Raw genomic sequence first — 27517 nt, 5'->3', positions numbered from 1 at the left:
GTGTGTGTGTGTGTGTGTGTGTGTGAGTTGACAACCAGAGGGGTTGTCTTAAGTGTCAATCTCCTGCCGTTGTGCCCTCGAGCAAAAAGCATTTAGTTCTCTTAACTGTAGGCCACATTGTACCGTTGTTATCTACCTCTCCAACCTCTGTATCCGTGTGTCTTTCAGAGGGGAAATGTTTTGTCTCTAAGTCTGTGTTGTGGTCTCTCTCTAAGTCTGTGTTGTGGTCTCTCTCTAAGTCTGTGTTGTGGTCTCTCTCTAAGTCTGTGTTGTGGTCTCTCTCTAAGTCTGTGTTGTGGTCTCTCTCTAAGTCTGTGTTGTGGTCTCTCTCTAAGTCTGTGTTGTGGTCTCTCTCTAAGTCTGTGTTGTGGTCTCTCTCTAAGTCTGTGTTGTGGTCTCTCTCTAAGTCTGTGTTGTGGTCTCTCTCTAAGTCTGTGTTGTGGTCTCTCTCTAAGTCTGTGTTGTGGTCTCTCTCTAAGTCTGTGTTGTGGTCTCTCTCTAAGTCTGTGTTGTGGTCTCTCTCCAAGTCTGTGTTGTGGTCTCTCTCTAAGTCTGTGTTGTGGTCTCTCTCTAAGTCTGTGTTGTGGTCTCTCTCTAAGTCTGTGTTGTGGTCTCTCTCTAAGTCTGTGTTGTCTCTAAGTCTGTGTTGTCTCTAAGTCTGTGTTGTCTCTAAGTCTGTGTTGTCTCTAAGTCTGTGTTGTCTCTAAGTCTGTGTTGTCGTTGTCTCTAAGTCTGTGTTTCGGTCTCTCTCCCAGACCTGTATGACTCTGACATGTATAACCCAGAAGACCCCAGCCTCACCGACACCTCCAGGCCTCTATATCGCCACAGAGTCAACGCCCAAAGACCCAACCTCATAGGACTGACGATGGGGGACGACCTGCCTCACAGAGGTACAACACCTAAACACAACCAGTCTAGATGTGGAGTCAGAGGGAAGGTGGGACTGCAATGTGTTGTTATATTAGAGAGGGAAGAGAGAGGGGAGAGGGGAGAGGAAAGAGAGGGGAGAGGAAAGAGAGGCGAGAGAGAGAGAGAGGTTCTCTAACCTGACTGGTCAAGGCCTCGTCTGATCTAGTCGATCCCGTCACATCGTTGTTTAATGAATTCCCAGATCAGATGCCCAACAGCAACAGAATGAGGATCGTTCTGGACTCGGCCTCTAGGAAGAGATCTGATGTCTCACACCACGGAGTGATGCCCCTCAAGAAACCCTGGGCCGACAAGTAAGAACACACACACACACACACACACACACACACACACACACACACACACACACACACACACACACACACACACACACCTTGGTCCGACAAGTAGGAACACACACACACACACACACACACACACCTTGGTCCGACAAGTAGGAACACACACACACACACCTTGGTCCGACAAGTAGGAATACACACACACACACACACACACACACACACACCTTGGTCCGACAAGTAGGAACACACACACACACACACCTTGGTCCGACAAGTAGGAACACACACACACACACACACACACACACACACACACACACACACACACACACACACACACACACACACACACACACACCCTGATTCGTTATAGACCACAACAGGTAATATACCTGAGGGTTCATACAGAACATTACACCATCATAGTCCACAACAGGTAATATACCTGGGGGTTCATACAGAACATTACACCATCATAGTCCACAACAGGTAATATACCTGGGGGTTCATACAGAACATTACACCATCATAGACCACAACAGGTAATATACCTGGGGGTTCATACAGAACATTACACCATCATAGACCACAACAGGTAATATACCTGAGGGTTCATACAGAACATTACACCATCATAGTCCACAACAGGTAATATACCTGGGGGTTCATACAGAACATTACACCATCATAGTCCACAACAGGTAATATACCTGGGGGTTCATACAGAACATTACACCATCATAGACCACAACAGGTAATATACCTGGGGGTTCATACAGAACATTACACCATCATAGACCACAACAGGTAATATACCTGGGGGTTCATACAGAACATTACACCATCATAGACCACAACAGGTAATATACCTGGGGGTTCATACAGAACATTAAACCATCATAGACCACAACAGGTAATATACCTGGGGGTTCATACAGAACGTTAAACCATCATAGACCACAACAGGTAATATACCTGGGGGTTCATACAGAACGTTAAACCATCATAGACCACAACAGGTAATATACCTGGGGGTTCATACAGAACGTTAAACCATCATAGACCACAACAGGTAATATACCTGGGGGTTCATACAGAACATTACACCATCATAGACCACAACAGGTAATATACCTGGGGGTTCATACAGAACATTACACCATCATAGACCACAACAGGTAATATACCTGGGGGTTCATACAGAACATTACACCATCATAGACCACAACAGGTAATATACCTGGGGGTTCATACAGAACATTACACCATCATAGACCACAACAGGTAATATACCTGGGGGTTCATACAGAACATTACACCATCATAGACCACAACAGGTAATATACCTGGGGGTTCATACAGAACATTACACCATCATAGACCACAACAGTAGAAGGACAACCGTTTCAAGTCCCATTTTGATTTTCAGTTCGTATAACATGTCAATAACCTTTTTACACAAAGAACCTTGTAAACAACAAGCAGTACAGGAGCTGTTCCTGTGTAAACAACAAGCAGTCCAGTAGCTGTTCCTGTGTAAACAACAAGCAGTACAGGAGCTGTTCCTTTGTAAACAACAAGCAGTACAGGAGCTGTTCCTGTGTAAACAACAAGCAGTACAGGAGCTGTTCCTGTGTAAACAACGAGCAGTACAGGAGCTGTTCCTGTGTAAACAACGAGCAGTACAGTAGCTGTTCCTGTGTAAGCAACAAGCAGTACAGGAGCTGTTCCTGTGTAAACAACAAGCAGTACAGGAGCTGTTCCTGTGTAAATAACAAGCAGTACAGTAGCTGTTCCTGTGTAAACAACAAGCAGTACAGTAGCTGTTCCTGTGTAAATAACAAGCAGTACAGTAGCTGTTCCTGTGTAAACAACAAGCAGTACAGGAGCTGTTCCTGTGTAAATAACAAACAGTACAGGAGCTGTTCCTGTGTAAACAACTAGCAGTACAGGAGCTGTTCCTGTGTAAACAACGAGCAGTACAGGAGCTGTTCCTGTGTAAACAACGAGCAGTACAGGAGCTGTTCCTGTGTAAACAACGAGCAGTACAGGAGCTGTTCCTGTGTAAACAACGAGCAGTACAGGAGCTGTTCCTGTGTAAACAACGAGCAGTACAGGAGCTGTTCCTGTGTAAACAACGAGCAGTACAGGGGCCTGTTGCACAAAACTAGGATAAGGGATTAAGCCAGGATATCTTGGTGATCCTGGCTCAATTGATCCGTAATCCGGTTGCACTAAAGATGGATAGGGGGCAGGAGGATATGTTATGGTATAAATTACCATGGAGATTTATTCTGTGGAGCTAGCCTGCTCCAGACCAGGCTAAATTCCAGGATCTATTTAATCTCATCCCTAATGTCAGTCAGCAGTCACCACAAATGGAAACCAATAGTTATTTCACTGCTCACTATACATTGTTATCACATATAACTAGACCCACTGTTATTATTTAAACGTTTGTGATCATTAATTTCAATGATTTTGGATAAAAAATGATTTTTAGATGATGTTGCTATCATTAGATAATTTACAGTTTCCCATAGACTATAAGGCTATATATAAAATGATAGAATATTAGGGCCACAGAGGGGAAAAAAACACAAGTCATAATATTGTAACCAGTTGTTTTAAAGGAGGACAGTTGTTAAAATGACAGATGTGGGGCATTTCGTGAAATTGTACTTCAGTATGGTTTCATAAACAAAGACATGCTGATGTGCCAGAATATTAAGTATCACATTGTCATAAGTATCAAAACTGTAAAAACAATATGTAGCTTTTCTGCAGAAAGAACCAGCCTCATAAATTTATGACTTTATCCTTTTTCTTCAGTGTGGCCCTAGTACTCTGTCATATAAACAAATACACATTCCATATGAATATAAAAACACAATGTGTAACATTATGTTCCTTTATTGAATAAGGACAAAACAAAGCAGGTAAACCATCAGCTCCTTTCGAAACTGAAGTCACAGTGACTCTACAAGATGGAAAGCACAGAATCCAAGCATATTATACAAAATGATACATACACATTCAAAGGTCTGTATATAACACACCCTGCATGTCTGCACACTAAAATAAATGCAGGACAAATCCATACACATCAACTGAACAGACAAATGAATGGATGCAGTAGCCTCCCTGCAGCCTTGTATTACACACAGTATACCGCACAAACATCATAAGAGGCCAAATTCGTCAAAAAACGAACCCAAAAAAAACCAAATTCCTCTGCCACCGCAGGACATATTTAACCAAAATTGAAAGCACACATATTAACTAAAATAATTCAACACATATTGGTCCCTCAGCAGCCGACCACTGTCGTCATCAGGGAAGATTGCCGGATTGTCCCAGTCCATGGCTGGTGGCACTCTGGGGGCCCTCTCCTTCCTCAGGCAGGCCACATTGTGGAGGACAGCACAAGCCACAGTAATATCACATGCCCTAACAGGGCTGACCTTTAATTTGTGAAGGCAGTGAAAGCGTGCCTTCAGGAGGCCAAAGGTCATTTCAACTCTGGCCCTGGTCCTGGCATGGGCATGGTTGTAGGCCTGCTGTGCTTCCTGGGGGTCTGTGAAAGGTGTCAGGAGAAAAGGCTGGCAGCCATACCCCCTGTCTCCCAGCAACACACCAGAGAATTCACCTGTCAACACAAAATCTCATCATTACTACCTCATAAACACAGTGATATTCTTGACACAGCCATGATGGTTATAAATAGGGGTTGTGTGGCTTACCTTGTGATAGGCACTGATAGATTTCAGAGGCCCGAAAGATTCTGGAGTCATGGACTGAGCCAGGCCATTTTGCCACAACATTGCTGATCACACAGTCAGCATTGCAGACCATCTGAAATCATAAGATGAGGAATATTACACCAATCAATGCACATCACTGGCAATGCAGAGTGTTCGTCAATGGACAATATCAAAAAGTTATGTTCACCTGAACATTAATGCTGTGAAAGGATTTCCTATTCACAAAATCGGCCTCATGGGCACCTGAGGGGGCTTTTATCCTTATGTGTGTGCAGTCCACTGCACCAATGACATTGGGGAAACCTGTCACACAAAGTAATGAGTATCCTACTATGTGTTAACAGTTGTCCTGTAATTTGTAGATCCTCTTACCTGCAATCCTATAGAACTCCTCTTTGATGTCACAGAGTCTTCTGTGGCCAGGGAAGGAGATGAAGACATCTGCTAATGCTTTGATAGCCAGACACACACTCCTTATTGTGCGGCAAATTGTGGCCTTGTTCAGCTGTTCTGCATCCCCCACTGAGTACAGGAAGGCTCCACTAGCAAAAAAGCGCAAGGCCACACAAACCATTTGCTCCACACTCAGTGCATGGCTCCGTGCAGTGCGGTGCTTAATCCTGGGACCCAGTAGTCTGCATAGATACCTGATGCCATCTGCAGAAAACCTGTATCTTTCATATAGATGGTCATCAGGGAAGGCCAGTGGGTCCAACCGGTCCCTGAAGACCCTTTCTCGCCTGAAGGCTCTCCTCAGCACAAGTGCTTCTTCATCCACCACATCTCGCACGAATGGGCATGCCATTGTCAGAGCAGAAAGGAACACACAATTTTGGGCCTTCATATAGGCTAGTGGCCACACCTGGTGCTGGGGGGGTGGGCAAAAGAGGGCGATGCCTTATAACGATGACTTGGTTGTACTGATTGCTGGGAAAATAAAAAAAACCTTAGAAAGATGCCACCGTCCTGTGTGCTCACAATAAGAGCTCATATGTCATGGCTCACTTGACTTTACGAGAATATACCTAATTTTTATTTTGAGCTGTGTCATCTTCTTGGAGCTGGGGGAGGAAAGAAAAATAATGATTAATACATTTGTGTTACAGTTAGCATACAGTGTACATTGAAGGCATATCTCACCTCCCTCTCAAGTTTTTTTATTTCAAGGTCCAGTTTCCTAATTGTCCTCTTTTTTATTTCGGACTCCAGTGCAAGATTTTCCATCTTTTTCTTCTTGTACTGAATGTCTATGTCTGCCAGTTCTATTTGGCGCCGGAGGTGGTTGCCATACAACTTTCTGATAGCTTGTGAGCTCTGTGAACACAATACAATTAGCGCAGCTGGAATTTGGCAGGATGTGGTGTCCTTTTATTAATACGCACTATGTTGCCAGGCTGGTTTTCCCACTGTATAGCATCTGGGTCCTGTAAAAGAAATTAGATTTTTTGATTTTGATGAGGACTCCTCACCATTGTAGAGTAAATAGTACTTTCACAGTCTTAACATGATACCTCATGCCTTCTGGAATCCAGAGAGATGGTCTCCTCCTCATCATCGTCTCCATCATGTGCTGTTGCTGCTGCACTGGGGCCTTCACCCTATCACATTTAATCGGATTCATATTGAAGCTAGTAGACAAGACATGCCAGGCCTACAGTATGCCTTTGATGGAGTACTCACTGGATCAGCATCGTCTGGTGCTTGTGCTGGTGGCTCTAACAGGAACACAGTGCTGCCAGACACTGCAAGGCAATAGGTAAACCAAAGTCAGACAGTCCAAATTGATTCAATATGAATGTGGTTGTATCCCATGTAGAGATGGAAGGACATACCTTGAATGAAGCGGGTGGCATCTTGGGAGGAACCTATGCTCGTCTCTTTCCCCCCAGGGATCCCCTCTAAGACAGGCCTGCCTTTATTTAGCTCCAAGGCCATGTCCTCTGCTGGGGTAAGGTCAGCCTTTGGTGACCCACCACCCGTGCCTTGTCTGTGGGTATTCTTTTTCACTGCTAAAACAGTACAGACAATGTGTGAGCAGGCACCTTCTGGGTACAATATATGCTTGTGCTTTGTTAAATATTAGTCAGGGACCATACCATTCTGCAGAATGTTCTTGTATTTGATTTTGACCTGCTGCCATGTCCGTTTTGGCCCGTTCATGTTTAATCTACACACACACACACACACACACATTTAATGGAGTCACACTGCAAAAAATTACTTGGTATTTTTGTCTTGTTTTCAGTAAAAATATCAAAAAATTTATCATAGCTTTATACAGTGTGATGGAGTTACTTTACACAATTTCACTCATATCTGCAGTGCATTTCAATTAAAAATTTAACCGTTTCATAATTACAGTACAACTGCATTTTTGGAGATGTGAATTAAATATTTGAATTGTAATTGTGATGTTTCAGCGGAGCGGTGAGTGTGTAATTGTGCACTACTTACGCATTCAGGCGGTCTGCAATACTTTGCCACGCTTTTTCTCTTTGCTTTATCACTGTGGCGGTGTTGCCTTTCTTCTTAATTATATCTTTTACCTCCTCGTATGCCTCCATGAGGATTTGTGCTTCCGACGGGGAAAAGTACGCGGCTCTAGTTGCCATGGTAAATCAGTTAATCTGTGATCTGTGGCGGGGTCTATTTGAGTGAGCCGTGAGCGCGCACCTATCCAGGATTGGTTTCACCTGGCTTAATGAATCCGTGTCTGCTCATCCTGGCTTGGTCTTTGTGCAACCAATTAAGCCTGGACGCACATGTTTTGGCTTCATTGAGCTCAGCTGAGTCATTTATCCCGGATGTCTTAATTCTACTTTTGTGCAACAGGCCCCAGGAGCTGTTCCTTTGTAAACAACGAGCAGTACAGGAGCTGTTCCTGTGTAAACAACTAGCAGTACAGGAGCTGTTCCTTTGTAAACAACAAGCAGTACAGGAGCTGTTCCTGTGTAAACAACAAGCAGTACAGGAGCTGTTCCTGTGTAAACAACAAGCAGTACAGGAGCTGTTCCTGTGTAAACAACAAGCAGTACAGGAGCTGTTCCTGTGTAAACAACAAGCAGTACAGGAGCTGTTCCTTTGTAAACAACAAGCAGTACAGGAGCTGTTCCTGTGTAAACAACAAGCAGTACAGGAGCTGTTCCTGTGTAAACAACAAGCAGTACAGGAGCTGTTCCTGTGTAAACAACAAGCAGTACAGTAGCTGTTTCCTCTGTTCTCCATGTGTTCTGTCAGACCTAACTTCAACCAGCAGAACCTCCAGGGTGGGTTCCACAACAAGAACCCTCATCACCAGAACCAGAAGGCTCCGTTTGGGTCTAACACCAAGCTGGCGGTCCGTCAGATCCCTCAGGGTCTCAACAACATCTCCAAGCTCAACGAACACTTCAGCAAGTTCGGGACTATCGTCAACCTGCAGGTTAGACTGATTGGCTAACGATACCTTTCTGCTTTAAGCTGTCATGTTTTTTTGGCATTATTGGCACACTACTTCCTATTTAGTGCACTACTTCTTAGTGAGGTGAGGGTTAACATAACCCTATCTTCCGTGCTTCCTCTCTTGCTCCTTCCTCCCTCCCCCTGCTCACCCTCCCTCCTGTCTTCCTTCCTCTCTCTCCTCTCTCTCTCCTCTCTCTGTCTGTGTCTCTCTCTTTCTCTCCTCCTCACTCTCTCCTCTCTCCTTTCTGTGTCTCCCTCCTCTCTCTCTCCTCCTTGCTCTGTCTCCTCTCTCTCCTCTCTCGGTGTCTATCTCTCTCTCTCCTCTCTCTCCTCCTTGCTCTGTCTCCTCTCTCTCCTCTCTCTGTCTGTGTCTCTCTCTATCGCTCTCTCTCTCTGTCTCTCTGTCTCTCTCCCCCCTCTAGGTAACCTATGGTAATGACCCGGAGGGGGCCCTGATCCAGTTTGACAGTCATGAGGAGGCTAAGCGTGCTCTGCAGAGTCCTGAAGCCGTTCTCAACAACCGCTTCATTAGAGTCCTCTGGCACTGTGAGGACGGGATGGGACCGCAGGGAATGGGACCGCAGGGAATGGGACCGCAGGGAATGGGACCGCAGGGACAGCAACACCATCAACCACAGTCACTCATGGTAAGTCTACATCCCAAATATGGCAGCCTATTCTCTTTAAAAGTGCACTACTTTTCCACCAGAGACCGATGGACCCTGGTCAAAAGTGGTGCACTTGGTTTTAGGAAGCAGCTTTCAGCCATTTTGTCCAATGGTCATTCATTATTAGTGGCCTCAGATCCTGTGTTTTTCCTGCTGGTCGGGGCGTACTGCAACACATTTGGCCTTCTGTGTTATGTTGTTGATCTAGTCTGTTGTCGTTGACCTAGTCTGTTTGTTGTCGTTGACCTAGCCTGTCTGTTGTCGTTGACCTAGCCTGTCTGTTGTCGTTGACCTAGCCTGTTTGTTGTCGTTGACCTAGCCTGTCTGTTGTCGTTGACCTAGCCTGTCTGTTGTCGTTGACCTAGCCTGTCTGTTGTCGTTGACCTAGCCTGTCTGTTGTCGTTGACCTAGCCTGTCTGTTGTCGTTGACCTAGCCTGTCTGTTGTCGTTGACCTAGCCTGTCTGTTGTCGTTGACCTAGCCTGTCTGTTGTCGTTGACCTAGCCTGTTTGTTGTCGTTGACCTAGCCTGTCTGTTGTCGTTGACCTAGCCTGTCTGTTGTCGTTGACCTAGCCTGTCTGTTGTCGTTGACCTAGCCTGTCTGTTGTCGTTGACCTAGCCTGTCTGTTGTCGTTGACCTAGCCTGTCTGTTGTCGTTGACCTAGCCTGTCTGTTGTCGTTGACCTAGCCTGTCTGTTGTCGTTGACCTAGCCTGTCTGTTGTCGTTGACCTAGCCTGTCTGTTGTCGTTGACCTAGCCTGTCTGTTGTCGTTGACCTAGCCTGTTTGTTGTCGTTGACCTAGCCTGTTTGTTGTCGTTGACCTAGCCTGTCTGTTGTCGTTGACCTAGCCTGTCTGTTGTCGTTGACCTAGCCTGTCTGTTGTCGTTGACCTAGCCTGTCTGTTGTCGTTGACCTAGCCTGTTTGTTGTCGTTGACCTAGCCTGTTTGTTGCCGTTGACCTAGCCTGTTTGTTTTTGTTGCCGTTGACCTAGCCTGTTTGTTTTTGTTGTCGTTGACCTAGCCTGCCTGTTTTAGTTGACCTAGCCTGTTTGTTGTCGTTGACCTAGCCTGTTTTAGTTGACCTAGCCTGTTTGTTGTCGTTGACCTAGCCTGTTTGTTGTCGTTGACCTAGCCTGTTTGTTGTCGTTGACCTAGCCTGTCTGTTGTCGTTGACCTAGCCTGTCTGTTGTCGTTGACCTAGCCTGTCTGTTGTCGTTGACCTAGCCTGTCTGTTGTCGTTGACCTAGCCTGTCTGTTGTCGTTGACCTAGCCTGTCTGTTGTCGTTGACCTAGCCTGTCTGTTGTCGTTGACCTAGCCTGTCTGTTGTCGTTGACCTAGCCTGTCTGTTGTCGTTGACCTAGCCTGTTTGTTGTCGTTGACCTAGCCTGTTTGTTGTCGTTGACCTAGCCTGTTTGTTGTCGTTGACCTAGCCTGTTTGTTGTCGTTGACCTAGCCTGTTTGTTGTCGTTGACCTAGCCTGTTTGTTGTCGTTGACCTAGCCTGTTTGTTGTCGTTGACCTAGCCTGTCTGTTGTCGTTGACCTAGCCTGTCTGTTGTCGTTGACCTAGCCTGTTTGTTGTCGTTGACCTAGCCTGTTTGTTGTCGTTGACCTAGCCTGTCTGTTGTCGTTGACCTAGCCTGTCTGTTGTCGTTGACCTAGCCTGTCTGTTGTCGTTGACCTAGCCTGTCTGTTGTCGTTGACCTAGCCTGTTTGTTGTCGTTGACCTAGCCTGTTTGTTGTCGTTGACCTAGCCTGTTTGTTGTCGTTGACCTAGCCTGTTTGTTGTCGTTGACCTAGCCTGTTTGTTGTCGTTGACCTAGCCTGTTTGTTGTCGTTGACCTAGCCTGCCTGTTGTCGTTGACCTAGCCTGCCTGTTGTCGTTGACCTAGCCTGCCTGTTGTCGTTGACCTAGCCTGCCTGTTGTCGTTGACCTAGCCTGCCTGTTGTCGTTTACCTAGCCTGCCTGTTGTCGTTGACCTAGCCTGCCTGTTGTCGTTGACCTAGCCTGCCTGTTGTCGTTGACCTAGCCTGCCTGTTGTCGTTGACCTAGCCTGCCTGTTGTCGTTGACCTAGCCTGCCTGTTGTCGTTGACCTAGCCTGTCTGTTGTCGTTTACCTAGCCTGCCTGTTGTCGTTGACCTAGCCTGTCTGTTGTCGTTGACCTAGCCTGTCTGTTGTCGTTGACCTAGCCTGCCTGTTGTCGTTGACCTAGCCTGCCTGTTGTCGTTTACCTAGCCTGCCTGTTGTCGTTGACCTAGCCTGCCTGTTGTCGTTGACCTAGCCTGCCTGTTGTGGTTGACCTAGCCTGTTTGTTGTCGTTTGTTGTCGTTGACCTAGCCTGTTTGTTGCCGTTGACCTAGCCTGTTTGTTTTTGTTGCCGTTGACCTAGCCTGTTTGTTTTTGTTGTCGTTGACCTAGCCTGCCTGTTTGTTGTCGTTGACCTAGCCTGTTTGTTGTCGTTGACCTAGCCTGTTTGTTGTCGTTGACCTAGTCTGTTTGTTTTTGTTGCCGTTGACCTAGCCTGTTTGTTTTTGTTGTCGTTGACCTAGCCTGCCTGTTTTAGTTGACATAGCCTGTTTTTTGTTGTCGTTGACCTAGCCTGTTTTAGTTGACCTAGCCTGTTTGTTGTCGTTGACCTAGCCTGTTTGTTGCCGTTGACCTAGCCTGTTTGTTTTTGTTGCCGTTGACCTAGCCTGTTTGTTTTTGTTGTCGTTGACCTAGCCTGCCTGTTTTAGTTGACCTAGCCTGTTTGTTGTCGTTGACCTAGCCTGTTTTAGTTGACCTAGCCTGTTTGTTGTCGTTGACCTAGCCTGTTTGTTGTCGTTGACCTAGCCTGTTTGTTGTCGTTGACCTAGCCTGTTTTAGTTGACCTAGCCTGTTTGTTGTCGTTGACCTAGTCTGTTTGTTGCCGTTGACCTAGCCTGTTTGTTGTCGTTGACCTAGCCTGTCTGTTGTCGTTGACCTGGCCCGTTGCCGTTGCCCTAGCCTGTTTGTTGTCGTTGACCTGGCCCGTTGCCGTTGCCCTAGCCTGTTTGTTGTTGTTGGCCATGTTTGTTTATTGTTGTTGTTGTGAACTCCAGCAGGTGCAGCAGCCAGCCACTAGTTTGAAACAGTCAGTCAAAGACCGTCTGGGCCCTCTGCCTGCTGACAGCTCAGAGCCCAACCAAGACTCAAGTGTTGCCTCTCAGAACGCCTTTAAATCCAACCTATCAGTGAAGGAGAGGCTGGGCTTCGCCTCTAAACCAGGAAGTACACCTAGTGGACCGGCAGGAAAGGTGAGAATAAAAGTCCGCTGTTTCAACACATCTAAATATAGTTTTTGACTTGAGTTTCCCTTCTACTATAAGTCCCCAGTAATAACAACATGGACCTCCTCTCCTCCAGGTGTTCTCCTATATAAGTCCCCAGTAATAACAACATGGACCTCCTCCAGGTGTTCTCCTATATAAGTCCCCAGTAATAACAACATGGACCTCCTCTCCTCCAGGTGTTCTCCTATATAAGTCCCCAGTAATAATAACATGGACCTCCTCTCCTCCAGGTGTTCTCCTATATAAGTCCCCAGTAATAACAACATGGACCTCCTCTCCTCCAGGTGTTCTCCTATATAAGTCCCCAGTAATAACAACATGGACCTCCTCTCCTCCAGGTGTTCTCCTATATAAGTCCCCAGTAATAACAACATGGACCTCCTCTCCTCCAGGTGTTCTCCTATATAAGTCCCCAGTAATAACAACATGGACCTCCTCTCCTCCAGGTGTTCTCCTATATAAGTCCCCAGTAATAATAACATGGACCTCCTCTCCTCCAGGTGTTCTCCTATATAAGTCCCCAGTAATAATAACATGGACCTCCTCTCCACCAGGTGTTCTCCACCTCTACGGGGCTGACTAAGACGGTGTACAACATGGCGGCTCTGAAAGCAGCCCAGAAGACCGCTCTGTTTGCTGGCGTCGCTGCTACAGAGGAGGCTATGAAGAATAAACAGGTGAGGATGGAGTAGAGGGTGGGAGGGTGGGAGGGAGGGAGGGAGGAGAGGGAGGGGTGGGAGGGAGGGAGGAGAGAAAGAGGGATGGATGGAGGAGAGGGTGGGATGGAGGAGAGGGTGGGATGGAATGGAGGGATGGAGGAGAGGGAGGGAGGGAGGGAGGGATGGAGTAGAGGAAGGGATGGAGGAGAGGGAGGGAGGGAGGGAGGGATGGAGTAGAGGAAGGGATGGAGGAGAGGGAGGAAGGGATGGAGGAGAGGGAGGGAGGGATGGAGGAGAGGGTGGGTGGAGGAGGAGGAGCGGGGTGGAGGAGGAGAGGGTCGGACTAAGGAGGAAGAGGAGGGTGGGGGGCTGGCAGGAGGGAGGGTGGGACTAAGGAGGAAGAGATGGATGGAGGAGAGGGTGGGTGGCTGGAAGGAGACGAAGGTGGGGGGCTGGAAGGGGGAGAGGGTAGTGGGTGGAGGAGGAGAGGGTCGGACTAAGGAGGAAGAGATGGTGGGATGGAGAGGGTGGGTGGAGGAGGAGAGGGTGGGTGGAGGAGGGGAGGGAGTAGAGGAAGGGATGGAGGAGGAGGAGAGGGTGGGTGGAGGAGGAGAGGGAGGGATGGATGGAGGAGAGGATGCGAGGGAGGGATGGAGGAGAGGATGGGAGGGAGGGATGGAGGAGAGGATGGGAGGGAGGGAGGGATGGAGGAGAGGGAGGGAGGGGTAGAGGAAGGGATGGAGGGATGGAGGAGGAGAGGGAGGGATGGAGGAGGAGAGGGAGTAGAGGAAGGGAGGGAGTAGAGGAAGGGAGGGAGTAGAGGAAGGGAGGGAGTAGAGGGAGGGATGGAGGAGGAGAGGGAGGGATGGAGGGAGGGAGGGATGGAGGGAGGGAGGGAGGGATGGATGGAGGAGAGGGAGGGATGGAGTGATGGAGGAGAGGGAGGGAGGAGAGGGAGGGAGTAGAGGGAGGAGGAGAGGGAGGGTGGAGGAGGAGAGGGAGGGAGAGAGGGAGGGAGGGGTGGATGGAGGAGAGGGTGGGTGGAGGAGGAGAGGGATGGAGGAGGAGAGGGTCGGACTAAGGAGGAAGAGATGGATGGAGGAGAAGGTGGGGGGCTGGCAGGAGGAGAAGGTGGGTGGGTGGCAGGAGGAGGAGAAGGTGGGTGGGTGGCAGGAGGGGAGGGTCGGACTAAGGAGGAAGAGATGGATGGATGGAGGAGAAGGTGGGTGGGTGGCAGGAGGAGGAGAAGGTGGGTGGGTGGCAGGAGGAGGAGAAGGTGGGTGGGTGGCAGGAGGAGGAGAAGGTGGGTGGGTGGCAGGAGGAGGAGAAGGTGGGTGGGTGGGTGGCAGGAGGAGGAAGAGATGGATGGATGGAGGAGAAGGTGGGTGGGTGGCGGGAGGGAGAGAGGGAGGGATGGATGGAGGAGAGGGTGGGTGGAGGAGGAGAGGGATGGAGGAGGAGAGGGTCGGACTAAGGAGGAAGAGATGGATGGAGGAGAAGGTGGGGGGCTGGCAGGAGGAGAAGGTGGGTGGGTGGCAGGAGGAGGAGAAGGTGGGTGGGTGGCAGGAGGGGAGGGTCGGACTAAGGAGGAAGAGATGGATGGATGGAGGAGAAGGTGGGTGGGTGGCAGGAGGAGGAGAAGGTGGGTGGGTGGCAGGAGGAGGAGAAGGTGGGTGGGTGGCAGGAGGAGGAGAAGGTAGGTGGGTGGCAGGAGGAGGAGAAGGTGGGTGGGTGGCAGGAGGAGGAGAAGGTGGGTGGGTGGCAGGAGGAGGAGAAGGTGGGTGGGTGGCAGGAGGAGGAGAAGGTGGGTGGGTGGCAGGAGGAGGAGAAGGTGGGTGGGTGGCAGGAGGAGGAGAAGGTGGGTGGGTGGCAGGAGGGGAGGGTCGGACTAAGGAGGAAGAGATGGATGGAGGAGAAGGTGGGGGGCTGGCAGGAGGAGGAGAGGGAGGGAGGGAGGGGGGGAGGGTGGGTGGGTGGCAGGAGGGGAGGGTCGGACTAAGGAGGAAGAGATGGAAGGAGGAGAAGGAGGAAATAAGGGTTAGGGAAGAGGTGTCATGTTCTTTCATCTCTAATCCTGTAAGGAGACTTCTGGGAAAAGAGTCTGAACGTAACAGCTGGCTCTATGTAGCTTTTCCAGACGCTCAGAGCACTTTACCGTGGTTGTGGACGAGGTGAATTACCACTTTTAATATCCCCCTGACAGGAAGCCCTGCGGCTCCAACAGGAAATGAGGAAAAAGAAGCAGGAAATCCTGGAGAAACACATCGAGACTCAGAAGGTGAGTTTTTTTCCCCCCCATAGAGAATGATAGAGATCTCTAGTGGCCAACAGGCTGTTTAAACATGGGCAGCTCCATTTAAGGGCATTTTAAAGTAGTCGACGGCGTGAGGTCTTCCTATGGGTTGTAGCTCTGCCCATGCTGTCACCGACGCTGGAAACGGCACATATATACAGTGGGGAGAACAAGTATTTGATACACTGCCGATTTTGCAGGTTTTCCTACTTACAAAGCATGTAGAGGTCGGTAATTTTTTATCATAGGTACACTTCAACTGTGAGAGACGCAATCTAAAACAAAAATCCAGAAAATCACATTGTATGATTTTTAAGTAATTTATTTGCATTTTATTGCATGACATAAGTATTTGATACATCAGAAAAGCAGAACTTAATATTTGGTACAGAAACCTTTTGTTTGCAATTACATCTATATAAAGATGAGTCCTCTATCTATCTCTATGGTTTTACCTCACCCGTGGCTCAATTAATCTATCCTTGATTCCTCTCTCCTTTCCTTCTCAAAACCCATTGAAGAAGGTCTGAGGTAGAGGAGATGAGGTGGCCATGTAAAATGAATCCCCCTCTAGTCCCTAGTATCATGTTTCTCCTCTCTCTCGTACTCCCACGTTCCAGCTGTTGATCTGTAAACTGGAGACGAACAAGACGATGAAGGCAGAAGACAAGGCGGTGATCATGACGACGCTGGGAACCCTCACCAAGAGTATTACTAAACTACAGCAAGAGATTAAAGGAATCTCTAACACTTCTGGAGTACGGGGGGCGCCCAAGAGCAAGGCTCAGGTACACACACACACACACACACACACACACACACACACACACACACACACACACACACACACACACACACATATAACTCCATCATCGTGATTCATTTAAACACTCATGTGTAATTTAACCAATATAACAAACCCTACTTTCTGAAGAGGCGATAACGGCAGGGGAAATGCCTCCGTCTGTGTTTGTGTCGGGCCTCAACATCCAGGGGAGGTTTGGGAAACTCTGTGCCAGTCCATCATCCCTGTCTTGGACCAGTGTAAAAAAAAAAAGTATATATTGTAAATGATGCTATTTTTAATCTAGCCTATATAATTGATATTAAAAACAGCCTATAGATAATCTGTCAGGTAGAGAGAGAGGGGGGGCAGCTCTCAAACATAGGCTCCTCTGGATCCTGGTTGGGACAGGTAGGCTGCTCTGGATCCTGGTTATGATTGGTAGGCTGCTCTGGATCCTGGTTATGACAGGTAGGCTGCTCTGGATCCTGGTTATGACAGGTAGGCTGCTCTGGATCCTGGTTATAACAGGTAGGCTGCTCTGGATCCCGGTTATGACAGGTAGACAGGCTGCTCTGGATCCTGGTTATAACAGGTAGACATAGGCTGCTCTGGATCCTGGTTATAACAGGTAGACATAGGCTGCTCTGGATCCTGGTTATGACAGGTAGACAGGCTGCTCTGGATCCTGGTTATGACAGGTAGACAGGCTGCTCTGGATCCTGGTTAGGACAGGTAGACAGGCTGCTCTGGATCCTGGTTAGGACAGGTAGGCTGCTCTGGATCCTGGTTATAACAGGTAGACAGGCTGCTCTGGATCCTGGTTAGGACAGGTAGGCTGCTCTGGATCCTGGTTATAACAGGTAGACATAGGCTGCTCTGGATCCTGGTTATAACAGGTAGACAGGCTGCTCTGGATCCTGGTTATAACAGGTAGGCTGCTCTGGATCCTGGTTATGACAGGTAGACAGGCTGCTCTGGATCCTGGTTATAACAGGTAGACAGGCTGCTCTGGATCCAGGTTATGACAGGTAGGCTGCTCTGGATCCTGGTTATGACAGGTAGGCTGCTCTGGATCCTGGTTATGACAGGTAGACAGGCTGCTCTGGATCCTGGTTATGACAGGTAGGCTGCTCTGGATCCTGGTTATGACAGGTAGGCTGCTCTGGATCCTGGTTATGACAGGTAGATATAGGCTGCTCTGGATCCTGGTTATGACAGGTAGGCTGCTCTGGATCCTGGTTATAACAGGTAGACAGGCTGCTCTGGATCCTGGTTATAACAGGTAGACAGGCTGCTCTGGATCCTGGTTATAACAGGTAGACAGGCTGCTCTGGATCCTGGTTATGACAGGTAGACAGGCTGCTCTGGATCCTGGTTATGACAGGTAGACATAGACTGCTCTGGATCCTGGTTATAACAGGTAGACAGACTGCTCTGGATCCTGGTTATAACAGGTAGACAGGCTGCTCTTGATCCTGGTTATGACAGGTAGACTGGCTGCTCTGGATCCTGGTTATGACAGGTAGGCTGCTCTGGATCCTGGTTATGACAGGTAGGCTGCTCTGGATCCAGGTTAGGACAGGTAGACTGCTCTGGATCCTGGTTATGACAGGTAGGCTGCTCTGGATCCTGGTTATGACAGGTAGGCATAGGCTGCTCTGGATCCTGGTTATAACCGGTAGACAGGCTGCTCTGGATCCTGGTTATGACAGGTAGACAGGCTGCTCTGGATCCTGGTTATGACAGGTAGACAGGCTGCTCTGGATCCTGGTTATAACAGGTAGACATAGACTGCTCTGGATCCTGGTTATAACAGGTAGACAGACTGCTCTGGATCCTGGTTATAACAGGTAGACAGGCTGCTCTGGATCCTGGTTATGACAGGTAGACTGGCTGCTCTGGATCCTGGTTATGACAGGTAGGCTGCTCTGGATCCTGGTTAGGACAGGTAGACTGCTCTGGATCCTGGTTATGACAGGTAGGCTGCTCTGGATCCTGGTTATGACAGGTAGGCATAGGCTGCTCTGGATCCTGGTTATAACAGGTAGACAGGCTGCTCTGGATCCTGGTTATGACAGGTAGACAGGCTGCTCTGGATCCTGGTTATGACAGGTAGGCATAGGCTGCTCTGGATCCTGGTTATGACAGGTAGACAGACTGCTCTGGATCCTGGTTATGACAGGTAGGCTGCTCTGGATCCTGGTTATGACAGGTAGGCTGCTCTGGATCCTGGTTAGGACAGGTAGACTGCTCTGGATCCTGGTTAGGACAGTAAGGTTGCTCTGGATCCTGGTCAGGACAGGTATGCTGCTCTGGATCCTGGTTAGGACAGGTAGGCTGCTCTGGATCCTGGTTAGGACAGGTAGGCTTAGGAGCGTCTGCTAAATGACGGAAATGTAATAAGCACACAGAAAATATGCCAACCCATTTAGAAGAGGAGTCTGAAATGTTTTCTCCTGTCTGCCTGTCTCGTCTGCCTCTCTCTCTGTCTCTCTATCTGTTTCTCTCTGTCTGTCTCGTCTGCCTGTATCTCTGTCTGTCTGTCTGTCTCTCTCTCTCTGTCTCTCTCTCTGTCTCTCTCTCTCTCTGTCTCTCTGTTTCTCTCTCTCTGTTTCTCTCTCTGTCTGTTTCTTTCTGTCTGTCTCTCTCTGCCTGCCTGTCTGTCTCTCTGTCTGTCTCTCTGTCTCTGTCTGCCTGTCTCTGTCTGTCTGTCTGTCTGTAGGCTCAGAAGGAGTTGCTGGACACAGAACTGGACCTCTATAAGAAGATCCAGTCTGGAGAAGATACCGTTCAGCTGAAGATCAGATACACACAACTACAATTAGAGGTACAGTTCAGCTGGAGATCAGATACAACTACAGTTAGAGGTACCGTTCAGATCAGATACAACTACAGTTAGAGGTACCGTTCAGCTGGAGATCAGATACAACTACAGTTAGAGGTACCGTTCAGCTGGAGATCAGATACAACTACAGTTAGAGATACCGTTCAGATCAGATACAACTACAGTTAGAGGTACCGTTCAGCTGGGGATCAGATACAACTACAGTTAGAGGTACCGTTCAGCTGGAGATCAGATACAACTACAGTTAGAGGTACCGTTCAGATCAGATACAACTACAGTTAGAGGTACCGTTCAGCTGGGGATCAGATACAACTACAGTTAGAGGTACCGTTCAGATCAGATACAACTACAGTTAGAGGTACCGTTCAGCTGGGGATCAGATACAACTACAGTTAGAGGTACCGTTCAGCTGAGGATCAGATACAACTACAGTTAGAGGTACCGTTCAGCTGGAGATCAGATACAACTACAGTTAGAGGTACCGTTCAGATCAGATACAACTACAGTTAGAGGTACCGTTCAGATCAGATACAACTACAGTTAGAGGTACCGTTCAGCTGGGGATCAGATACAACTACAGTTAGAGGTACCGTTCAGATCAGATACAACTACAGTTAGAGGTACCGTTCAGATCAGATACAACTACAGTTAGAGGTACCGTTCAGCTGGGGATCAGATACAACTACAGTTAGAGGTACCGTTCAGATCAGATACAACTACAGTTAGAGGTACCGTTCAGCTGGGGATCAGATACAACTACAGTTAGAGGTACCGTTCAGCTGAGGATCAGATACAACTACAGTTAGAGGTACCGTTCAGCTGGAGATCAGATACAACTACAGTTAGAGGTACCGTTCAGCTGGAGATCAGATACAACTACAGTTAGAGGTACCGTTCAGATCAGATACAACTACAGTTAGAGGTACCGTTCAGATCAGATACAACTACAGTTAGAGGTACCGTTCAGCTGGGGATCAGATACAACTACAGTTAGAGGTACCGTTCAGCTGGAGATCAGATACAACTACAGTTAGAGGTACCGTTCAGCTGGAGATCAGATACAACTACAGTTAGAGGTACCGTTCAGATCTGATACAACTACAGTTAGAGGTACCGTTCAGATCAGATACAACTACAGTTAGAGGTACCGTTCAGCTGGAGATCAGATACAACTACAGTTAGAGGTACCGTTCAGATCAGATACAACTACAGTTAGAGGTACCGTTCAGCTGGGGATCAGATACAACTACAGTTAGAGATACCGTTCAGCTGGAGATCAGATACAACTACAGTTAGAGGTACCGTTCAGCTGGAGATCAGATACAACTACAGTTAGAGGTACCGTTCAGATCAGATACAACTACAGTTAGAGGTACCGTTCAGATCAGATACAACTACAGTTAGAGGTACCGTTCAGCTGGGGATCAGATACAACTACAGTTAGAGGTACCGTTCAGCTGGAGATCAGATACAACTACAGTTAGAGGTACCGTTCAGCTGGGGATCAGATACAACTACAGTTAGAGATACCGTTCAGATCAGATACAACTACAGTTAGAGGTACCGTTCAGCTGGGGATCAGATACAACTACAGTTAGAGGTACCGTTCAGATCAGATACAACTACAGTTAGAGGTACCGTTCAGCTGGGGATCAGATACACACAACTACAGTTAGAGGTACCGTTCAGATCAGATACAACTACAGTTAGAGGTACCGTTCAGATCAGATACAACTACAGTTAGAGATACCGTTCAGCTGGAGATCAGATACAACTACAGTTAGAGGTACCGTTCAGATCAGATACAACTACAGTTAGAGGTACCGTTCAGCTGGGGATCAGATACAACTACAGTTAGAGGTACCGTTCAGCTGGAGATCAGATACAACTACAGTTAGAGGTACCGTTCAGCTGGGGATCAGATACAACTACAGTTAGAGGTACCGTTCAGCTGAGGATCAGATACAACTACAGTTAGAGGTACCGTTCAGCTGGAGATCAGATACAACTACAGTTAGAGGTACCGTTCAGCTGGAGATCAGATACAACTACAGTTAGAGGTACCGTTCAGATCAGATACAACTACAGTTAGAGGTACCGTTCAGATCAGATACAACTACAGTTAGAGGTACCGTTCAGCTGGGGATCAGATACAACTACAGTTAGAGGTACCGTTCAGCTGGAGATCAGATACAACTACAGTTAGAGGTACCGTTCAGCTGGGGATCAGATACAACTACAGTTAGAGGTACCGTTCAGCTGGAGATCAGATACAACTACAGTTAGAGGTACCGTTCAGATCAGATACAACTACAGTTAGAGGTACCGTTCAGATCAGATACAACTACAGTTAGAGGTACCGTTCAGCTGGAGATCAGATACAACTACAGTTAGAGGTACCGTTCAGCTGGGGATCAGATACAACTACAGTTAGAGGTACCGTTCAGCTGGAGATCAGATACAACTACAGTTAGAGGTACCGTTCAGATCAGATACAACTACAGTTAGAGGTACCGTTCAGATCAGATACAACTACAGTTAGAGGTACCGTTCAGCTGGAGATCAGATACAACTACAGTTAGAGGTACCGTTCAGCTGGGGATCAGATACAACTACAGTTAGAGGTACCGTTCAGCTGGAGATCAGATACAACTACAGTTAGAGGTACCGTTCAGATCAGATACAACTACAGTTAGAGGTACCGTTCAGATCAGATACAACTACAGTTAGAGGTACCGTTCAGATCAGATACAACTACAGTTAGAGGTACCGTTCAGATCAGATACAACTACAGTTAGAGGTACCGTTCAGCTGGAGATCAGATACAACTACAGTTAGAGGTACCGTTCAGCTGGGGATCAGATACAACTACAGTTAGAGGTACCGTTCAGCTGGAGATCAGATACAACTACAGTTAGAGGTACCGTTCAGATCAGATACAACTACAGTTAGAGGTACCGTTCAGATCAGATACAACTACAGTTAGAGGTACCGTTCAGCTGGAGATCAGATACAACTACAGTTAGAGGTACCGTTCAGCTGGAGATCAGATACAACTACAGTTAGAGGTACCGTTCAGATCAGATACAACTACAGTTAGAGGTACCGTTCAGATCAGATACAACTACAGTTAGAGATACCGTTCAGCTGGAGATCAGATACAACTACAGTTAGAGGTACCGTTCAGATCAGATACAACTACAGTTAGAGGTACCGTTCAGCTGGGGATCAGATACAACTACAGTTAGAGGTACCGTTCAGCTGGAGATCAGATACAACTACAGTTAGAGGTACCGTTCAGATCAGATACAACTACAGTTAGAGGTACCGTTCAGCTGGAGATCAGATACAACTACAGTTAGAGGTACCGTTCAGCTGGAGATCAGATACAACTACAGTTAGAGGTACCGTTCAGCTGGAGATCAGATACAACTACAGTTAGAGGTACCGTTCAGATCAGATACAACTACAGTTAGAGGTACCGTTCAGATCAGATACAACTACAGTTAGAGGTACCGTTCAGCTGGAGATCAGATACAACTACAGTTAGAGGTACCGTTCAGATCAGATACAACTACAGTTAGAGGTACCGTTCAGATCAGATACAACTACAGTTAGAGATACCGTTCAGCTGGAGATCAGATACAACTACAGTTAGAGGTACCGTTCAGATCAGATACAACTACAGTTAGAGGTACCGTTCAGCTGGGGATCAGATACAACTACAGTTAGAGGTACCGTTCAGATCAGATACAACTACAGTTAGAGGTACCGTTCAGATCAGATACAACTACAGTTAGAGGTACCGTTCAGATCAGATACAACTACAGTTAGAGGTACCGTTCAGCTGAGGATCAGATACAACTACAGTTAGAGGTACCGTTCAGCTGGAGATCAGATACAACTACAGTTAGAGGTACCGTTCAGCTGGGGATCAGATACAACTACAGTTAGAGGTACCGTTCAGATCAGATACAACTACAGTTAGAGGTACCGTTCAGCTGGAGATCAGATACAACTACAGTTAGAGGTACCGTTCAGATCAGATACAACTACAGTTAGAGGTACCGTTCAGATCAGATACAACTACAGTTAGAGGTACCGTTCAGCTGGAGATCAGATACAACTACAGTTAGAGATACCGTTCAGCTGAGGATCAGATACAACTACAGTTAGAGGTACCGTTCAGATCAGATACAACTACAGTTAGAGGTACCGTTCAGATGGAGATCAGATACAACTACAGTTAGAGGTACCGTTCAGCTGGAGATCAGATACAACTACAGTTAGAGGTACCGTTCAGCTGGAGATCAGATACAACTACAGTTAGAGATACCGTTCAGATCAGATACAACTACAGTTAGAGGTACCGTTCAGCTGGGGATCAGATACAACTACAGTTAGAGGTACCGTTCAGCTGGAGATCAGATACAACTACAGTTAGAGGTACCGTTCAGATCAGATACAACTACAGTTAGAGGTACCGTTCAGCTGGGGATCAGATACAACTACAGTTAGAGGTACCGTTCAGATCAGATACAACTACAGTTAGAGGTACCGTTCAGCTGGGGATCAGATACAACTACAGTTAGAGGTACCGTTCAGCTGAGGATCAGATACAACTACAGTTAGAGGTACCGTTCAGCTGGAGATCAGATACAACTACAGTTAGAGGTACCGTTCAGCTGGAGATCAGATACAACTACAGTTAGAGGTACCGTTCAGATCAGATACAACTACAGTTAGAGGTACCGTTCAGCTGGGGATCAGATACAACTACAGTTAGAGGTACCGTTCAGATCAGATACAACTACAGTTAGAGGTACCGTTCAGCTGGGGATCAGATACAACTACAGTTAGAGGTACCGTTCAGCTGAGGATCAGATACAACTACAGTTAGAGGTACCGTTCAGCTGGAGATCAGATACAACTACAGTTAGAGGTACCGTTCAGATCAGATACAACTACAGTTAGATGTACCGTTCAGATCAGATACAACTACAGTTAGAGGTACCGTTCAGCTGGGGATCAGATACAACTACAGTTAGAGGTACCGTTCAGCTGGGGATCAGATACAACTACAGTTAGAGGTACCGTTCAGCTGGAGATCAGATACAACTACAGTTAGAGGTACCGTTCAGATCAGATACAACTACAGTTAGAGGTACCGTTCAGATCAGATACAACTACAGTTAGAGGTACCGTTCAGCTGGAGATCAGATACAACTACAGTTAGAGGTACCGTTCAGCTGGAGATCAGATACAACTACAGTTAGAGGTACCGTTCAGCTGGAGATCAGATACAACTACAGTTAGAGGTACCGTTCAGATCAGATACAACTACAGTTAGAGGTACCGTTCAGCTGGGGATCAGATACAACTACAGTTAGAGATACCGTTCAGCTGGAGATCAGATACAACTACAGTTAGAGGTACCGTTCAGCTGGAGATCAGATACAACTACAGTTAGAGGTACCGTTCAGATCAGATACAACTACAGTTAGAGGTACCGTTCAGCTGGGGATCAGATACAACTACAGTTAGAGGTACCGTTCAGCTGAGGATCAGATACAACTACAGTTAGAGGTACCGTTCAGCTGGAGATCAGATACAACTACAGTTAGAGGTACCGTTCAGCTGGAGATCAGATACAACTACAGTTAGAGGTACCGTTCAGCTGGGGATCAGATACAACTACAGTTAGAGGTACCGTTCAGCTGGAGATCAGATACAACTACAGTTAGAGGTACCGTTCAGCTGGGGATCAGATACAACTACAGTTAGAGGTACCGTTCAGCTGGGGATCAGATACAACTACAGTTAGAGGTACCGTTCAGATCAGATACAACTACAGTTAGAGGTACCGTTCAGATCAGATACAACTACAGTTAGAGGTACCGTTCAGATCAGATACAACTACAGTTAGAGGTACCGTTCAGATCAGATACAACTACAGTTAGAGGTACCGTTCAGCTGGAGATCAGATACAACTACAGTTAGAGGTACCGTTCAGCTGGGGATCAGATACAACTACAGTTAGAGGTACCGTTCAGCTGGAGATCAGATACAACTACAGTTAGAGGTACCGTTCAGCTGGGGATCAGATACAACTACAGTTAGAGGTACCGTTCAGCTGGGGATCAGATACAACTACAGTTAGAGGTACCGTTCAGATCAGATACAACTACAGTTAGAGATACCGTTCAGCTGGAGATCAGATACAACTACAGTTAGAGGTACCGTTCAGATCAGATACAACTACAGTTAGAGGTACCGTTCAGCTGGGGATCAGATACAACTACAGTTAGAGGTACCGTTCAGATCAGATACAACTACAGTTAGAGGTACCGTTCAGATCAGATACAACTACAGTTAGAGGTACCGTTCAGATCAGATACAACTACAGTTAGAGGTACCGTTCAGATCAGATACAACTACAGTTAGAGGTACCGTTCAGCTGGAGATCAGATACAACTACAGTTAGAGGTACCGTTCAGCTGGAGATCAGATACAACTACAGTTAGAGGTACCGTTCAGCTGGGGATCAGATACAACTACAGTTAGAGGTACCGTTCAGCTGGAGATCAGATACAACTACAGTTAGAGGTACCGTTCAGCTGGGGATCAGATACAACTACAGTTAGAGGTACCGTTCAGCTGGAGATCAGATACAACTACAGTTAGAGGTACCGTTCAGATCAGATACAACTACAGTTAGAGGTACCGTTCAGATCAGATACAACTACAGTTAGAGGTACCGTTCAGCTGGAGATCAGATACAACTACAGTTAGAGGTACCGTTCAGCTGGAGATCAGATACAACTACAGTTAGAGGTACCGTTCAGATCAGATACAACTACAGTTAGAGGTACCGTTCAGATCAGATACAACTACAGTTAGAGATACCGTTCAGCTGGAGATCAGATACAACTACAGTTAGAGGTACCGTTCAGATCAGATACAACTACAGTTAGAGGTACCGTTCAGCTGGGGATCAGATACAACTACAGTTAGAGGTACCGTTCAGCTGGAGATCAGATACAACTACAGTTAGAGGTACCGTTCAGATCAGATACAACTACAGTTAGAGGTACCGTTCAGCTGGGGATCAGATACAACTACAGTTAGAGGTACCGTTCAGCTGGAGATCAGATACAACTACAGTTAGAGGTACCGTTCAGCTGGAGATCAGATACAACTACAGTTAGAGGTACCGTTCAGCTGGGGATCAGATACAACTACAGTTAGAGGTACCGTTCAGCTGGAGATCAGATACAACTACAGTTAGAGGTACCGTTCAGATCAGATACAACTACAGTTAGAGGTACCGTTCAGATCAGATACAACTACAGTTAGAGGTACCGTTCAGCTGGAGATCAGATACAACTACAGTTAGAGGTACCGTTCAGATCAGATACAACTACAGTTAGAGGTACCGTTCAGATCAGATACAACTACAGTTAGAGATACCGTTCAGCTGGAGATCAGATACAACTACAGTTAGAGGTACCGTTCAGATCAGATACAACTACAGTTAGAGGTACCGTTCAGATCAGATACAACTACAGTTAGAGGTACCGTTCAGATCAGATACAACTACAGTTAGAGGTACCGTTCAGCTGGAGATCAGATACAACTACAGTTAGAGGTACCGTTCAGATCAGATACAACTACAGTTAGAGGTACCGTTCAGCTGGGGATCAGATACAACTACAGTTAGAGGTACCGTTCAGATCAGATACAACTACAGTTAGAGGTACCGTTCAGATCAGATACAACTACAGTTAGAGGTACCGTTCAGATCAGATACAACTACAGTTAGAGGTACCGTTCAGCTGAGGATCAGATACAACTACAGTTAGAGGTACCGTTCAGCTGGAGATCAGATACAACTACAGTTAGAGGTACCGTTCAGCTGGGGATCAGATACAACTACAGTTAGAGATACCGTTCAGCTGGAGATCAGATACAACTACAGTTAGAGGTACCGTTCAGCTGGGGATCAGATACAACTACAGTTAGAGGTACCGTTCAGATCAGATACAACTACAGTTAGAGGTACCGTTCAGCTGGAGATCAGATACAACTACAGTTAGAGGTACCGTTCAGATCAGATACAACTACAGTTAGAGGTACCGTTCAGATCAGATACAAATACAGTTAGAGGTACCGTTCAGCTGGAGATCAGATACAACTACAGTTAGAGATACCGTTCAGCTGAGGATCAGATACAACTACAGTTAGAGGTACCGTTCAGATCAGATACAACTACAGTTAGAGGTACCGTTCAGATGGAGATCAGATACAACTACAGTTAGAGGTACCGTTCAGCTGGAGATCAGATACAACTACAGTTAGAGGTACCGTTCAGATGGAGATCAGATACAACTACAGTTAGAGATACCGTTCAGATCAGATACAACTACAGTTAGAGGTACCGTTCAGCTGGAGATCAGATACAACTACAGTTAGAGGTACCGTTCAGATCAGATACAACTACAGTTAGAGGTACCGTTCAGCTGGGGATCAGA

General features: G+C 47.1%; 2 protein-coding genes across 3 annotated transcripts in view; one reads left to right on the top strand and one right to left on the bottom strand.

The window, feature by feature from the left end:
- The window catches only part of rbm26 (RNA binding motif protein 26), a 61526-nt gene that overhangs the window by 7741 nt on the left and 26268 nt on the right, over positions 1–27517 (top strand). The window contains exons 9-17 of one of the 2 annotated variants that reach the window (XM_071330940.1): positions 756–893; positions 1115–1226; positions 8219–8402; positions 8845–9069; positions 12175–12366; positions 12957–13079; positions 15265–15339; positions 15975–16142; positions 18864–18968. In XM_071330940.1, the coding sequence (XP_071187041.1) occupies positions 756–893; positions 1115–1226; positions 8219–8402; positions 8845–9069; positions 12175–12366; positions 12957–13079; positions 15265–15339; positions 15975–16142; positions 18864–18968 (1322 nt within the window). Of the gene's footprint in view, positions 1–755; positions 894–1114; positions 1227–8218; positions 8403–8844; positions 9070–12171; positions 12367–12956; positions 13080–15264; positions 15340–15974; positions 16143–18863; positions 18969–27517 lie in introns of both variants that reach the window. The other variant, XM_071330939.1, reaches the window with a different exon arrangement.
- On the bottom strand, positions 4094–7855 carry LOC139532836 (uncharacterized). The gene is made up of 9 exons (XM_071330941.1): positions 7078–7855; positions 6814–6990; positions 6662–6723; positions 6493–6579; positions 6364–6405; positions 6122–6295; positions 5354–6042; positions 4961–5072; positions 4094–4866 (listed from the first exon to the last, which is right to left on the bottom strand). The coding sequence occupies exons 1-7, from the start codon at positions 7172–7174 to the stop codon at positions 6007–6009; spliced, it is 675 nt and encodes a 224-aa protein (XP_071187042.1). The 5' UTR covers positions 7175–7855; the 3' UTR covers positions 4094–4866; positions 4961–5072; positions 5354–6006.

Source organism: Salvelinus alpinus, chromosome 10 (assembly GCF_045679555.1).
Source record: "Salvelinus alpinus chromosome 10, SLU_Salpinus.1, whole genome shotgun sequence".
NCBI classification, from domain to species: Eukaryota; Metazoa; Chordata; class Actinopteri; order Salmoniformes; family Salmonidae; genus Salvelinus; species Salvelinus alpinus.
This window is presented reverse-complemented; position numbering and strand designations above follow the sequence as displayed.